This window comes from Orcinus orca, chromosome 5, assembly GCF_937001465.1.
Source record: "Orcinus orca chromosome 5, mOrcOrc1.1, whole genome shotgun sequence".
NCBI classification, from domain to species: Eukaryota; Metazoa; Chordata; class Mammalia; order Artiodactyla; family Delphinidae; genus Orcinus; species Orcinus orca.
The window spans coordinates 136376979-136390623 of NC_064563.1; the positions used below are offsets into that span (position 1 = coordinate 136376979).

Here is a 13645-nt window from a genome sequence, read left to right on the forward strand (position 1 = left end):
GTGTCCCGTGCATCGGCAGGCAGACTCTCAACCACTGCGCCACCAGGGAAGCCCTATGAATACCTTTAAGATCATTCGCTTCTTTCCTTTAACCCCTGTGAATGAAATATCTATATCTCTATCTCCAGTGAATTTTGAAATTTCAGACACAAAAATTAAATATCCATTCTGGTGCAGTGAACTTTTTTTATGGCAACTGACTTTTCCTCAGAGTGGCATATATGCTAATTAAAAAAACCCTTTAATGCAGATGTACTTTTAAAATGAAAAGAATTCAAATTCACTTAATTTTCAAAATATTACAATGCTCTTGGGAGAACTTCTGTGAATCTCTAAGGGTAGGGAAAACAGAAAGTGAGAGTTCTATCCCCAAAACATTGAGAATGCAACATTTTTTCACCAAAGTTGCTCTTTGCTTTCGTGGGGACATCTGAGGTGAGGGAAGCATTTTTGTGAAGACCTGGTACTTAGTGGAGTGTCCTGCACAATACACCCAGACCACCTTCCCAGGCTCAGTGAGTCTGTTTTCACTTTGTGGGAAATCTCTGTTCCAGTGCTGTCCCTTTGGGTAGACAAGTTGGCCGAGGGGTGTCATCTTGTTGCCAGCCCTACTATCCCCATAGACCTAAGCATTCAGGAGGGAGAGCGGGAGAATTTGTTCCAGTCCTCAGACTCTGTTTTGTAAAAGTGCTGCCAGACACCATCAGCTACTTCCAAGGCTCAAATCTGGAAGGATAGCGTTTTCTCTTCATTCAGGCCCCCTTAAAATGAAAGATGGCAGGAGAAGCAGGCAGAAAGAGGAGCCTGATGGCTTCTTTTGGGTAGTTTAGAGCCTTTGACTTTTAAAAGAGAAGGTTTCTTTAGCTTTTGAGCTTTTTCAGTTATAAAATACAAGACTTTTTTGTTTTTGTAGCCAGCACGTGCATTTAAAATAGAAGAGGAAAAGGAAAAGTGTGTGTGTGGGGGGGGGGTGGAAGCCTTAAAATCCACAAGAAAATAATTTCTTGCTGAACACAGACCACTGAATGGAGCAGTTGTGAACTTTGAGATTTACCAAATGGATGGATCTGTTCCCGCTCTGTTTTTAAGACCTTAAATCAGAAGTTGTACTGAAAACTGATACTGAAAGATGGAAGGCTATTGATTTTAAGTGGAGAGTTTTAATTTTTCCAAGGCAGTTTCTTTCTTGAAGAATCACACAGAAGCAAGGTGTGTCAGCTGAAGGTTCTCTCAGCTTCACTCTGGTATAAACTGGGCTGCCCACCGGCCCTGTGAGAACCCGTATCCACACCCTCCCCTGACACCATAGCTCTGCCAATTGCTTTGTCCCTTGTGTCTTGTTAAAGTTGCTGGCTGACTTCTCCAGGGAGCTGCGACTCTATGTCTTTCCTTTCAGAGATGCCAGGTGATACCCCAACTTTTCCTCCAGGGAATATTTTTGTGTTTCGGATTAATATCAGGACCACCATTTGGCTCCTGATTTAATCCCAAAGATTCCACATTTACATTTCCTGGGGCCCCTTCCTCTCTTCTTCCAGCTGCCCTTCAGTGGCACTTTTTCCTTCTTTCTTGACATCACAGTATTCCACCTGGCCAGTCTCTCTGGATTTGCTTCCATCCTTATTTCTTTCTGCTTGGAAAACCCTGAATTGTATGTGCTTGTTGCCCTCCTTCATCCCAGCATCTCATTACTTTCTTTCTTTAAAACTACCTGTGGTTCTTGGGGGCCCCATGTCTGTCATGGAGAAGCTAGAAAGCCCATGGGCCATGTTTCAAAAGACACATCAGGAAATTCTGAGCATGTTTTGAAACTCCTACTAATTCTATGGGATTACAGAGGTTTATAAACCGCATTCCACATTTTTCCCTTGGTATTCTCACATCCTTCTGAAATGTCAAAGGGACTGGATTTCTCTTTATCCAGATATTAAACGTGTATGAAAACTCTAGGGGAGGGGAATTAAGATGCTCAGTCTGGTTTCCCTTTTCAAATCTGCTGAGGCTGTAGGACTATTAATGTACGTTTCTATTATTATTTGGCAATAAGGTACAAATATAATGGTAGCTTTTTATCTCTCGTTTTTAAAAGTTTTGTGATGAAATGACAGGTCACATTTATCAAGCAGTAAACTTATGCCAGGCACAGCATTCAGCACTTTCTGTGGCTTAGTTCATTTGACCCTCATACAGCCTGAGATGTAGGTACTATTATTATCCACGTTCTATAGATGAGAGACGCTGGATGAGAGAGCTGGGTCTTCTTTACAGATTTGTGACTGTTTTTTGTTGATGATAAACTCCTCCAAGAGAAATGGAAACCTGGAGTGAGTTTGGTGAAATAATCAGGTAGAATTACTATAAAAACCACTTGCTCGATCCTGGTCTGACCACAGAGTTCACGGGCACCATTTTTAAGACAAGCATCTGCTACCTTTATCTGTGGTCACCGCCAGATCGTGGAGAGGGGCAGTGACTGGAGGAGATTTTTTTTTTTTTTTTTTTTTTTTGGCTGCTTTGGGTCTTTGTTGCTGCACGCGGGCTTTTCTAGATGTGGTGAGCGGGGCTACTCTTTGTTGTGGTGCGCGGGCTTCTCATTGCGGTGGCTTCTTTTGTTGCGGAGCACGGGCTCTAGGCGCGCGGGCTTCAGTAGTTGTGGCACGCGGCCTCAGTAGTTGTGGCTCGCAGGCTCTAGAATGCAGGCTCTGTAGTTGTGGCACACAGGCTTAGTTGCTCCGCAGCATGTGGGATCTTCCCGGACCAGGGCTCGAACCTGTGTCCCCTGCATTGGCAGGCAGATTCTTAACCACTGCGCCACCAGGGAAGCCCTGGAGGAGATTTCTGTCATCTTTTGCAGCCAGGGGTAACAAGGAGACAAGCAGTTTGACGTCTTAAGAACTCCTTGAAGGAAGAAAGTTCATAAAGCTTTTAGAGTCAGTTCTCTGACCCCATATCACACTCACCAAACTTCTTCAGTTGGATCCCCGTCCCATTACCATAACATGCTACCTTATGTAGCATTCTGCACTATTTCAGGCACCCCACCTGTCACAGGATGCTCTGTGTCCCTAAAGATAAAGGGAAATAGAAACGGTCATAGGGCAATATTCGTCAAACTTCAGTATTGTTCACTCTTCTTATAACCCCGCGTGTTGACTCGTGATTTTTATTTAAGTTTTACTTATTGTGCTTGCATGTAAAATTAAACTCCTTTTGGGCTTCCCTGGGGGCGCAGTGGTTGAGAGTCCGCCTGCCGATGCAGGGGACATGGGTTCGTGCCCCGGTCCGGGAAGATCCCACATGCCACGGAGCGGCTGGGCCTGTGAGCCATGGCCGCTGAGCGTGCGCGTCCGGAGCCTGTGCTCCGCAACGGGAGAGGCCACAACAGTGAGAGGCCCGCGTACCGCAACAACAACAAAAAAAATTTAAAAAAAATAAACTCCTTTTATTTAGGGTCCTGTAGAAATGAAAAACCAAAACTCATTTACACGTTAAATCTAACCAAGACTAAAAGAACCCCCAAATATTCAAATGAGCAACATTCACTAAATGCTAAGGCTCCTGTGGGTGGGAGCTGAATTGCTGTACGCGGTCCGAGTGTGGTTCTCACCGCTGGGCACAGGTTTTCTGAGCTGCTCAGTCCCAGCTTGTGATCACTGCACTCGCTCACCACTTTTCACTCTTTGAGTGGCTTTTAACCTTGGGTGTGCACGGGAAGCACGTGGGGGGCGGGTGCCCACCCCCAGAGTTTCAAACTCAGTAGGTCTGGCGCGGGGCCCCAGAATTTGCATTTCTAACAAGTTCCCAGGTGATGCCTCGGCTGCTGGCCTGAGGACCACACTTTGGGAACCACCACACTCTTCAGGTAATCAGGAGGCTTTCTTTCCCACAGATATAAGCACAGAGACATCACTGACAAATTAAGTCCACCTCTGCTCCGTTCTCATTGGCCTATGATAATAAAGGTGATATATGTTAGCACACACCTTAATAAAAGTGTGTGTTGGTAAACACAAACGCAAAAGCAGGCACTGCAGTCAAGTGTGTACAGTTGGAGGGTGACTGGGTTACATGGCGGCCGGCCCATGTCCCTGGTTGGGCTTTGTCAAATGTTTTAGTATTGTCACCACAAGAAAAGCAAAAGTAGGACTGCTGAGCCCCCGAAGTTGTGTCCCTGGGCCTCACTTTGAGAATCACTGTATGGGTTGGGTACCGTAAAACACCTGTGGGAAAAATGATATTGTTTAAGTACCAGGCTGTTCAGCTTTAGGTGTGAGTGTCAGAGCCAGGATTAAGGCACACAGAGGTGAGTGGGGACAGGATTGACTGGTCGTGTCCCACAGCCAACCGTAGAAGTTGTAGACTTTGGCCTTAGTATCTGAAGCCCCTCCCCATGCATTGCCCTGAATGGCCCGAGCTGCCTTACGGAGGTTGGAAGCTGTTTGACTCTGAGGTTCTTCAGGGGTCTCCAGCAACAACCTCGTGGAGTGTCTCATGGGGTTTCCATCCATAAGAGCCGTGTGTCCAAGACCCCTTTGATGCAAAAACGATAAAATTTGGAGGCCCTCTTAGTTTTCCCCTCTCATCAGTCTCCAAGCGTCCTCCAAGCAAGGATGGTTGGCTCTGCCTCAAACCCACAATGCAGCACTGCATCCCAGTCTCTCAGACAGGTTACATCCCCTAACACCCCTTCCCTCTGCCCCCAAACTGGCTCTCCTCCCAGCTTCCTGTCTTCTATCACGCTCACCACCACCATCCGGCTTTCCATGTTTGCATCTTGCATCCCCTTCAGACGTCTCTATTGCTGATTTGCCTTTTTCTTTCCACTGCACGCCATCCCTCCCGTTCAGACTTTAATAACAACATGACACAGTCTCCTGCTCATTCTGAGCCCTCATCCACTTAATGCCAGGCGACTACTCCCCAGATTATCTGGCCATAGAAGGTTTATTCACCCAACATCTATGCTTATCCTGGGAAACGTGTTCCACTGAGCACACACAGGAAAACGCTGCTCTAAACGGCTCTGCATGTGCTTTGTTCATTCTTGTCCCCATTTCTTGGTCTACACAGTGTTTCCTCATATCCAGCCGGCCGAGACAGATAAGCTCACACACATATACTTACCCCTGAGAGGGCTCCCATCTTCACGTACTTATTATAGTCCTCTGTCGCCCTTAACTCCACTCCTCTGGTGTCAAGGGCAGCAGAGTTCAGCATTTTCGTACCCCCTCTGCACTCGCTATTGGAAAGAACTGTGCTTGTTTATTTGTTGACTTGCTGGCTGTCAGCCTTCACCCAATTCTAAGTCCAAGATGGCGGCTCCTTGTCTGGCTCCCCACCCGCCGCAGAGCCAGCATCTATTCCACTGCCTGGGGCAGAGAGCCGACCTGCAAGCATCTGTGGAATGAATGTTGATGTATCAGTCTCCCTAACTCGACTGCGAGTTACAGAGCAGGAGCTGGGTCTTGGCATATGCCTGCAATTCGAGAATGATCTCTAGCTGGAGCCTGTGGGCTCTGTACCTGTCCTTCTCCAGAGCGCTGTGATTCAGAGGCGCCTTGGTGGAATCGGGCCCCAAGGGTCTTCATTTCAGTCCGTCTCATTGGATTTGTTTTGACTGGAGATCCTGTTGCCTCTTTTTAAAACATTCCCTTGGGCTCTTTTGAACACTTCAGACCTCTTGGCAGGCAAGGCATTTCATCCCCGTCAGGAAATCTCATCAAAATGATATTAGGATTTCACATCAGGAAAATAAAAATCCTCCAAGAGGTGTTGCTGCTCTCTAGTCTGGCTTTGGATAGAAGTATAGTTAAGCCCCTTCGGAAGGTACTCTGACCACATCTGAGATACTGGTCCAGAGCTGGGTGGCAGAATCTCTCAGTAAACAATAAGATAGAGAATAAGAGTGGGAAAGAGACTTCCTTTCCCCTCCCCACCCGCAAAGGAATGTCTCCAGTGACAGGCCAAAACAGAACTCAAGGGAAGAGCAGAACACCAGTGTGGGCTCTGAGACTTCTGTCTCAGAGGGCTGAGTGGTAACCAGGCACGCTGGCTATGCCGTGACTTGGCCCCCTGTGCAGGGTCTTGCTGTGTAGTTTTTGGTCTGGCCTCCTCCAGGCTCCACCTTGCAAACTGTACTTGGAAAACCACATCATGGCAGACCTACTTTTATTCGAGGTTCCTATTTATATGAGGTTCCCCAGGTATTTTTCACATCATTTGGTCTGGACTTCCTTCCAGAAGGAAGGGACATAGTTTCCCCTCCTTACTGGGATAGCTCTTGAAGGTCTTTATTTATTAATTTTTAATTTAATTTTATATTGGAGTATGGTTGATTTACAATACTGTGTTAGTTTCAGGTATACAGCAAAGTGATTCAGTTATACATATACATATATCCATTCTTTTTCTGATCCTTTTCCCATAATAGGTTATTACAGAATATTGAGTAGCGTTCCCTGTGCTATACAGTAGGTCCTTGTTGTTTATCAATTTTATGTATAGTAGTGTGTATCTGTTAACCCCAAACTCCTAATTTATCCCCCTCTTCCCCTTTTGGTAACCATAAGTTTCTATGTCTGTGAATCTGTTTCTGTTTTGTAAATAAGTTCATTTGTATCATCTTGAAGCTCTTTAACCTCTTCTGATGGCCTGTGCAAATCGTCAGAGTTGTGCTTTCACCCACGCCTTTCACATTTGCTGTTTCAGAGAAGAGCTGAGTGTTCTAGAAAATGACCAAGAAGGAGCACCGAGGTAGACGTGAAAGTGGCAGGACTGCAGCTTCCCCAAGCCCACGTCCTCTTTGTCATCCTCTCCCCGGGGTCTTCTTCTGGTCTCATGCTCTGGTGTCTCTCTTTTCAGAGGTGTGAACATGTATGCCATGCTGACCGGGACCCTGCCTTTCACGGTGGAGCCTTTTAGCCTGAGGGCTTTGTACCAGAAGATGGTGGACAAGGAAATGAACCCCCTTCCCACCCAGCTCTCCACAGGTAATGCACCTGCCACTCCGATGCAGGGTCCAGGGCTGCACTCTGACCACTGGAAGCAGTGTTTATTTTGCAGCACTGGAGTTAGGACGACCCTCTGATTGTACTCGGTCTCTTCCTAGTATTAAAGCTAAGTCGCAAAATATGGTTGGGTTTCCCATCCCTAAGGAGGCACTCTCCTCAATCCTTTCTTTTTCCGTTGTAATTCTGAACCCCTAACTTTCTCCTTCTGCACAAAATACACATATCAAAAGGATCGTATAGTCTCCCTTGGAACAATACTTTCAGGCTGGTTTGTTTTAAAACTCACCATATTATAATGTTGACTTTGAAAAGCATGTTGAACATCACGTTTCTGTTGTGTCTTCCTTAGTCAAGTCACTGTAAAGAAATATTAGTTTCCTTCAACTTTGGTCTGGGATTTGTTTAGCAATGTGAGTTTTTGAGCCTGTTCAGGAGCTTTTAAATATATATAGGTTTGGTTACTTGATTAAACTGAATCATCAGGTGTGTTTGGAAAGTACACTCAACTTTACCTGGTTCACGTTTCAGTAAACAGTTCGTATTAAGGTTTGGTTTCAGATCCAGCAGATTAGTACAGTTTGTTCTTTGGTTTGTTTCACAATTCACTTCAAGTTCCTGGCCTTGGCTTGGCCTCGACATTCATTTAATTGGCTCCTTAGAATAAACTCAGCTTCACTAAGATCAGGCATGTGGCCAAAAAAGAAAAAAGGAGTAATTATTTAATTTCAATGTATGAAACATGGTTAAAATATAGCATTTTTGTTTGACTGCTATCAGGTATTTTTTTCTTGAGTTTATAAAGCATCCATGAGGCTGACCCGGAATTTAATGCTTGCCAAATGGCACCCAAGCTGAAATGCATTCTTATAGGTAATTATCTAATTCGGTTCATACTTTCACCTCTGCTGGGGAGGTTCGAATCTCTGGAGGCTGAAAGCAAAGCAGGCATTACGTACTTAGAAAGATGAGTTACACAGTTCTGTCATTGTAAAAGAAATAGTTCTGTACCAAGAGCCATAACTCCTGGAGTTAGAAAATGTGAAAAATGTTGATTGAATTGTTATCTTTATGTTTTAGAGCTTTCGGAAATGTTGAAAGTGCTGCAATGAAAGCACATTCGTTCATTCCTTCCATATTTCACATTCATTCACTTATTCCATGAATATGTCCTGGGCATCAACTCTGTGCTAGGAATGCTCTAGGCACCAGGAGAATAAAACAGTCTCTACCCTTATAGAGCATACCTATCAGCAGGGGAGGCAAAAAAATAACATATAAACAAACACGTGTGATGTTTAATAGTTTAAGTGCTCTAAAGAAAATAAGATAAACCAGGATAAGGGGATAGAGAATAAAGATAGGTTTTTGTTGTTTTTTAACCAATTACAATTTTTAAACACCTTTTTGTTGTGGTGTAATTGTGGATTCACATGCAGCAGTGAGAAATCATACAGCGAGATATGTTTACCCTTCACCCAGTTTCCCCCATTGGTAGGATCTTAAGTAACTGTAGTTTAATATCACCACCAGGACCTTGTTAGAATCCATTGAGCTTATTGAGATATGCCTGCACCTGTGTGTGTTGGCGTGTATTTAGTTCTATGCAGTTTCATCACACGTGCAGAGTCATGTGACAGTTACACAGTCAAGGTAGGGAACAGTCCCAGGACCAGGATTCCTCGTCCTACCCTTCTGTAGCAACAGCCACCTCCCTGCCTCCTAATTAACCCCTGGCAACCACTAACATGTTCTCCAACTCTATCATGTGTCCTTTCAAAAATGCTGTATATTTATATATATATATCACTTTTTGTCACTCAGCATAATTCCTTTGGGACCCGTCCAAGTTGTTGCATGTATCAATCCTTTGTACCTTTTTCTTGCTGAGTAGTAGTCCATGGTATAGATATACCATAGTGTAAATATTCACCCATTGAAGGACAACTGGTTGCTTCCAGTTTCCAGCTGCTATGAATAAATCTTCTGTCAACATTCATTTACAGGTTTTTGTGTGAACATGTTTTCACTTCTCTGAGATGAATGCCTAGGAGTGAAATCGCTGGGTTGTATAGTAAGCACATGTTTGGTTTGTAAGGAACTGTTAACACTCCTGTTCTGAGTGGCTGTACCACTTGGCATTCTCTCTAGCAATGTGTGAGTGATCCAGTTTCTCTGCATCCTTGCCAGCATCTGATACTCTCACTACTTTTTATTTTCGCCATTCTGATAGGGGTCTAATGATACCTCATTGTGGTAACAAAAAAGATTTAATGTTTATAAATAAATTCAATCTTTCAAGGTAGTCTCTTTAAGGGTTATATAGTCATAAGTACTGCCATCTTTCAGAGTGATTCTGAAGTTCCTCTTATGATTCAGAGCCTGTTTTGTCTTAAGTGGCCCAATACAAAGAACAATAGGAGGTTGTTTGTATCCTCATGCCTGGAAAAGGCAGACAGTGTTCACTTTGAATCCCAGTGAGACCCTAAAGAGCTGGAGCTGCTTCTCACTGTATTAGTCAGGATAGCCCAGGTTATGCTGCAGTAACAAACAGCCCCCAGATCTCGGTGGCATAAGACAGCAAAGATTCTCTCTCTTTTTTTTTTTTTGGGTCACGCCATGTGGCATGCGGGATCTTAGCTCCCCGACCAGGGATTGAGCCCATGCCCCCTGCATTGGAAGCACAGAGTTCTAACCACTGGACCACCAGGGAATTCAACAAAGATTCATTTCTCATTCCTGCTTTATGTCTGGAGAGTTGGATCAAAGGTCAAAGGGTTCTGCTCATTTTAGTTAGTCAGGGTCCCAGACCAATGGGGCAGCCACCATTTCAAATGTATCTGATCCGTGCAGAGGGAAAGAGAAATCTAGAAGGTCTCTTGTCAGCAGTGCAATCTTCCACCAACATTCCACTCATAACTCCTAACTTTCTAAAACATGTCACATGGCTTCACCCAGCTAAAGGAACTGAGGAAGTGCAACCCTACCATATATCTGGAAGGCAGAAAGCCAGAAATATCCGTTGACCAAACAGCATTATCAGTGTGAGCCACAGGCTGTAGGAGGAGGAGTGGGGATGGGGGGTGGGCAGTGGCCCCTGCCATCGTCACTGAGGAGGGTTGGGCAGCAGGGCAAGGAAAGGTAGAGTAAGAGCACGAGGAAATCAGTCTCATTACTTCTGAACCAAACTTGTTTTTACTCCAGTACTGTTATCTGGCCTTAGCAGTCTAGGCTCTAAGTGTCTTCTGATTGTGACAATTAATTTTACCCTTAAAGAAGTAAAAGTTGCACCCCTGAAAATGTTAAAAAATAAAAAATCCAAAGGAAATTCCACAGAAGAAAAATTAGAAATGTTCCCAGCAATGTCAGCATCCCTGGAGTTGGTGTCCAAGCTCACGTGGCTCCTGCGCTGGGCAGACAGTTTTGACTTTGGCCTTAAGCTCTGTGTGTGCTTGTTAAAGGTCTTCACATTCCTCCAGGATGCTGTGGTCTTGACCGGTCAGACATGAACAAGCATGAAGTGCATTTCTATATCTGATTTTACGATTAAGGAATGTGGACATTGCCCTCCCCCTTTTATTCTTTTGCCATTGGGATATGTGTATATCTACTCAACTTGGGCTTTAACCCTTTGTGCCAGGTACAAAACATAGCGTTGGCACATAGTAGTTGCTCAGGGAATCTAAGTCTCTGGCACTTGTGTTAAAGTGTGTGGTCTGGGAAGGCAGCCCATAGATTCATTTGACTACTCAGATATGGGATCTGGCTCCATGCGGTAGGGCCCAGAGCTGTGCCCCAGCTGCTGAGGAAGCTCAGGTCATCTTGTTTACAGAGGGAATGACTTCAGTTTGGGGGATCAGCCACTGCCCTTCCATCAGCCCCCTGCTTCTCCAACCCTTTGTTCTTTGCACCCCGAGTTTACCACTTCTCCCTTCCACCGTGCCTGGCCCACCTTCATTTGTGATACTGTATGATACTGCCTTGTTTACATCCCAGAATACAAGCTTACAGTAACAGAAGTAGCTGTCATTTACTGAATGGCCATTGGTAAGTGCTTTTCATAGCACCTCCTGTTCTCAAAACAACTCTGTAAGGTAAGTTCTATTATTCCCAATTTATTAAGGAGGAAACTGAGTCTCGGTGAGGTCATATAGCTTCTCTGGTTTTTAATTTGCATCTGCTTGACTCCCAAACCTGAACTTCCCTACTATACTGGGTTGCTTCCCTATCTTTCTTTATGTTATTCAGTATAAGATGCCTCCACTCCCCTCCCCATCCCAGATTTGGTGGTTTTATCTGTTGTCCTCATGTTTTGAGTAATATCAAAATGGAAACATCCGAATTGAGGATATGCCATTTTATTGTGTCTCACTAACACATCTTTATTAATTTGATGATTCTATCATTCATCCTTTTTTTGAGAATATTTATTTGGTTGCACTGGGTCTCAGTTGCGGCAGGCGGGCTCCTTAGTTGTGGCTCACCAGCTCCTTCGTTGCGGCACGTGGGCTCCTTAGTTGCAGCATGTGGACTCTTAGGTGTGGCATGCATGTGGGATCTAGTTCCCTGACCAGGGATCAAACCTGGGCCCCCTGCATTGGGAGCATGGAGTCTTAACCACTGTGCCACCAGGGAAGTCCCCTATCATTCATGTTTGTGATGATCTTTCCACGTCTGTTGTATAATAGCACTCTTTTTTTTGGATTAAGTTGGAAAAATTTTTGCCATATTTGAGCTGAAAAAGAGCACAGTGTTATTGCCCTTGTGAGTCTGTTCTGCACGCTTTTGAAGAATTGCCTCTCTTCTCCACCATGTAGTTTGAAAGCTTAGGCTGTTGGGATCTTGCTAATTCTGGCTTCTAGACAGTTTCTCTTTCTGCTTGTTGGTGCTTGTACATCACAGAGTTGTGAATGCCTTTCATGGTTTTCACATTTACCTTTTCATCACTACACCTCAATGATGGCACCTAGAATATATTCCAGGCACTCAGTTAAGATCTAGAGGGTTTTGCACCATGAAGTCACTGAAGTGATGCTGAAGGTGGGGTGTTAGCATTTGTGAGGGTTGAGCCAATGCCAGTTAAGATTGCTGAGATGGCCAACAGGCACATGAAAAGATGCTCAACATCGCTAATTTTTAGAGAAATGCAAATCAAAACTACAATGACATATCACCTCACACTGGTCAGAATGGCCACCATCAAAAAACCTACAAATAATTAATGCTGGAGAGGGTGTGGAGAAAAAGGAACCCTCCTACATTGTTGGTGGGAATGTAAATTGGTGCAGCCACTATGGAGAACAGTATGGAGGTTTCTTAAAAAACTAAAATAGAACTACCATATGATCCAGCAGTCCCACTCCTGGGCATATATCTGGAGAAAACTCTACTTGGAAAAGATATGTGCACCCCAATGTTTACAGCAGCACTATTTACAATAGCCAAGACATGGAAGCACCCTAAATGTCCAGCAACAGATGAATGGATAAAGAAGATGTAGTATATATGTACAATGGAATATTACTCAGCCATAAAAAAGAGAATGAAATAATGCCATTTGCAGCAATTTGGATGGACCTAGAGATTGTCATAATAAGTGAAGTTAGTCAGACAGAGAAAAACAAATATATAATATCACTTACATATGGAATCTAAAAAAATGATTTAAATGAACTTACTTGCAAAAAAGAAATAGACTCACAGGCAGAGGAAACAAACTTATGGTTACCAAAGGGGAAGGGCAGTGGTGGGGGGAGATAAATTTGGAATTTGGGATTAACAGTTACATAGTACTATATATAAAATAGATAAACAACAAGGCCCTACTGTATAGCACAGGGAATTATATTCAGTATAATATATAATATATAATATATATTATAGGTTATATAATATAACCTATAATGAAAGAGTCTGAAAAAGAATACATATATTTTTATATATATGTGTGTGTATATATACACACACACACACACACACACACACACACACACATACATACATATATATGAAAAAAAAGATTTCTGAGAAGCCTCAACTGTCCAATAATTGTTGTTGCTGCTTACTCCTGGGAGGTGATGAGGAAGGAGCTTCAGGTGTGGGAGACCCCAGCTGTCGTCCCATGGGCAGCACTGGAGCAAAATGTTTGACGGCTTCGTCTGTCTCCTGTGGCTATTTCCCTAGGCACAGGGTCAGGAGCTCACACAAGCCAGTCCAGACTTTGGAAAAGCTGAAGCTCATGGAGGTAACAGGTTTTGCACTGGAGGAGTGCGTACCTTCTGTGACATGGAGCACAGACACGGAGTGCGCCCCGTGTGGGCCATCCCTATGCTTGAGCCCGAGTGGAGACCCCAAGCGCTAGCTTAGAAGACGGGCTGGGACTCATGGCTGTGCCCCCCATGGCTTTCCAGGACAGTGGAGAGTATTTTAATCCCTTTTGCTCGTGAGTCATAGGATATTCAAGACCCTAACACAAACTTCAAAGAGCTCTAAGCATGTTTTCTAAGTCCTTTTTGGATAGTAAGGCAATATTTGTGATGTCCACAGAAAGAAAATTCACCAGTAGAGATCTGAACTAAAATTACTTGTGCTCATCAGCAATTTGTGAAGGCGCAGAGCGCTTGTTCTGAAAATAGAAC

The 13645-nt window shown here is 44.1% G+C and overlaps 1 protein-coding gene across 1 annotated transcript in view; it reads left to right on the forward strand.

Moving 5' to 3' along the window:
• Window positions 1-13645, forward strand: part of HUNK (hormonally up-regulated Neu-associated kinase) — a 112949-nt gene that overhangs the window by 71001 nt on the left and 28303 nt on the right. The window contains exon 5 of the mRNA XM_004264511.3: window positions 6862-6989. Coding sequence (XP_004264559.1) covers window positions 6862-6989 — 128 coding nt within the window. The remainder of the gene's footprint in view (window positions 1-6861; window positions 6990-13645) is intronic.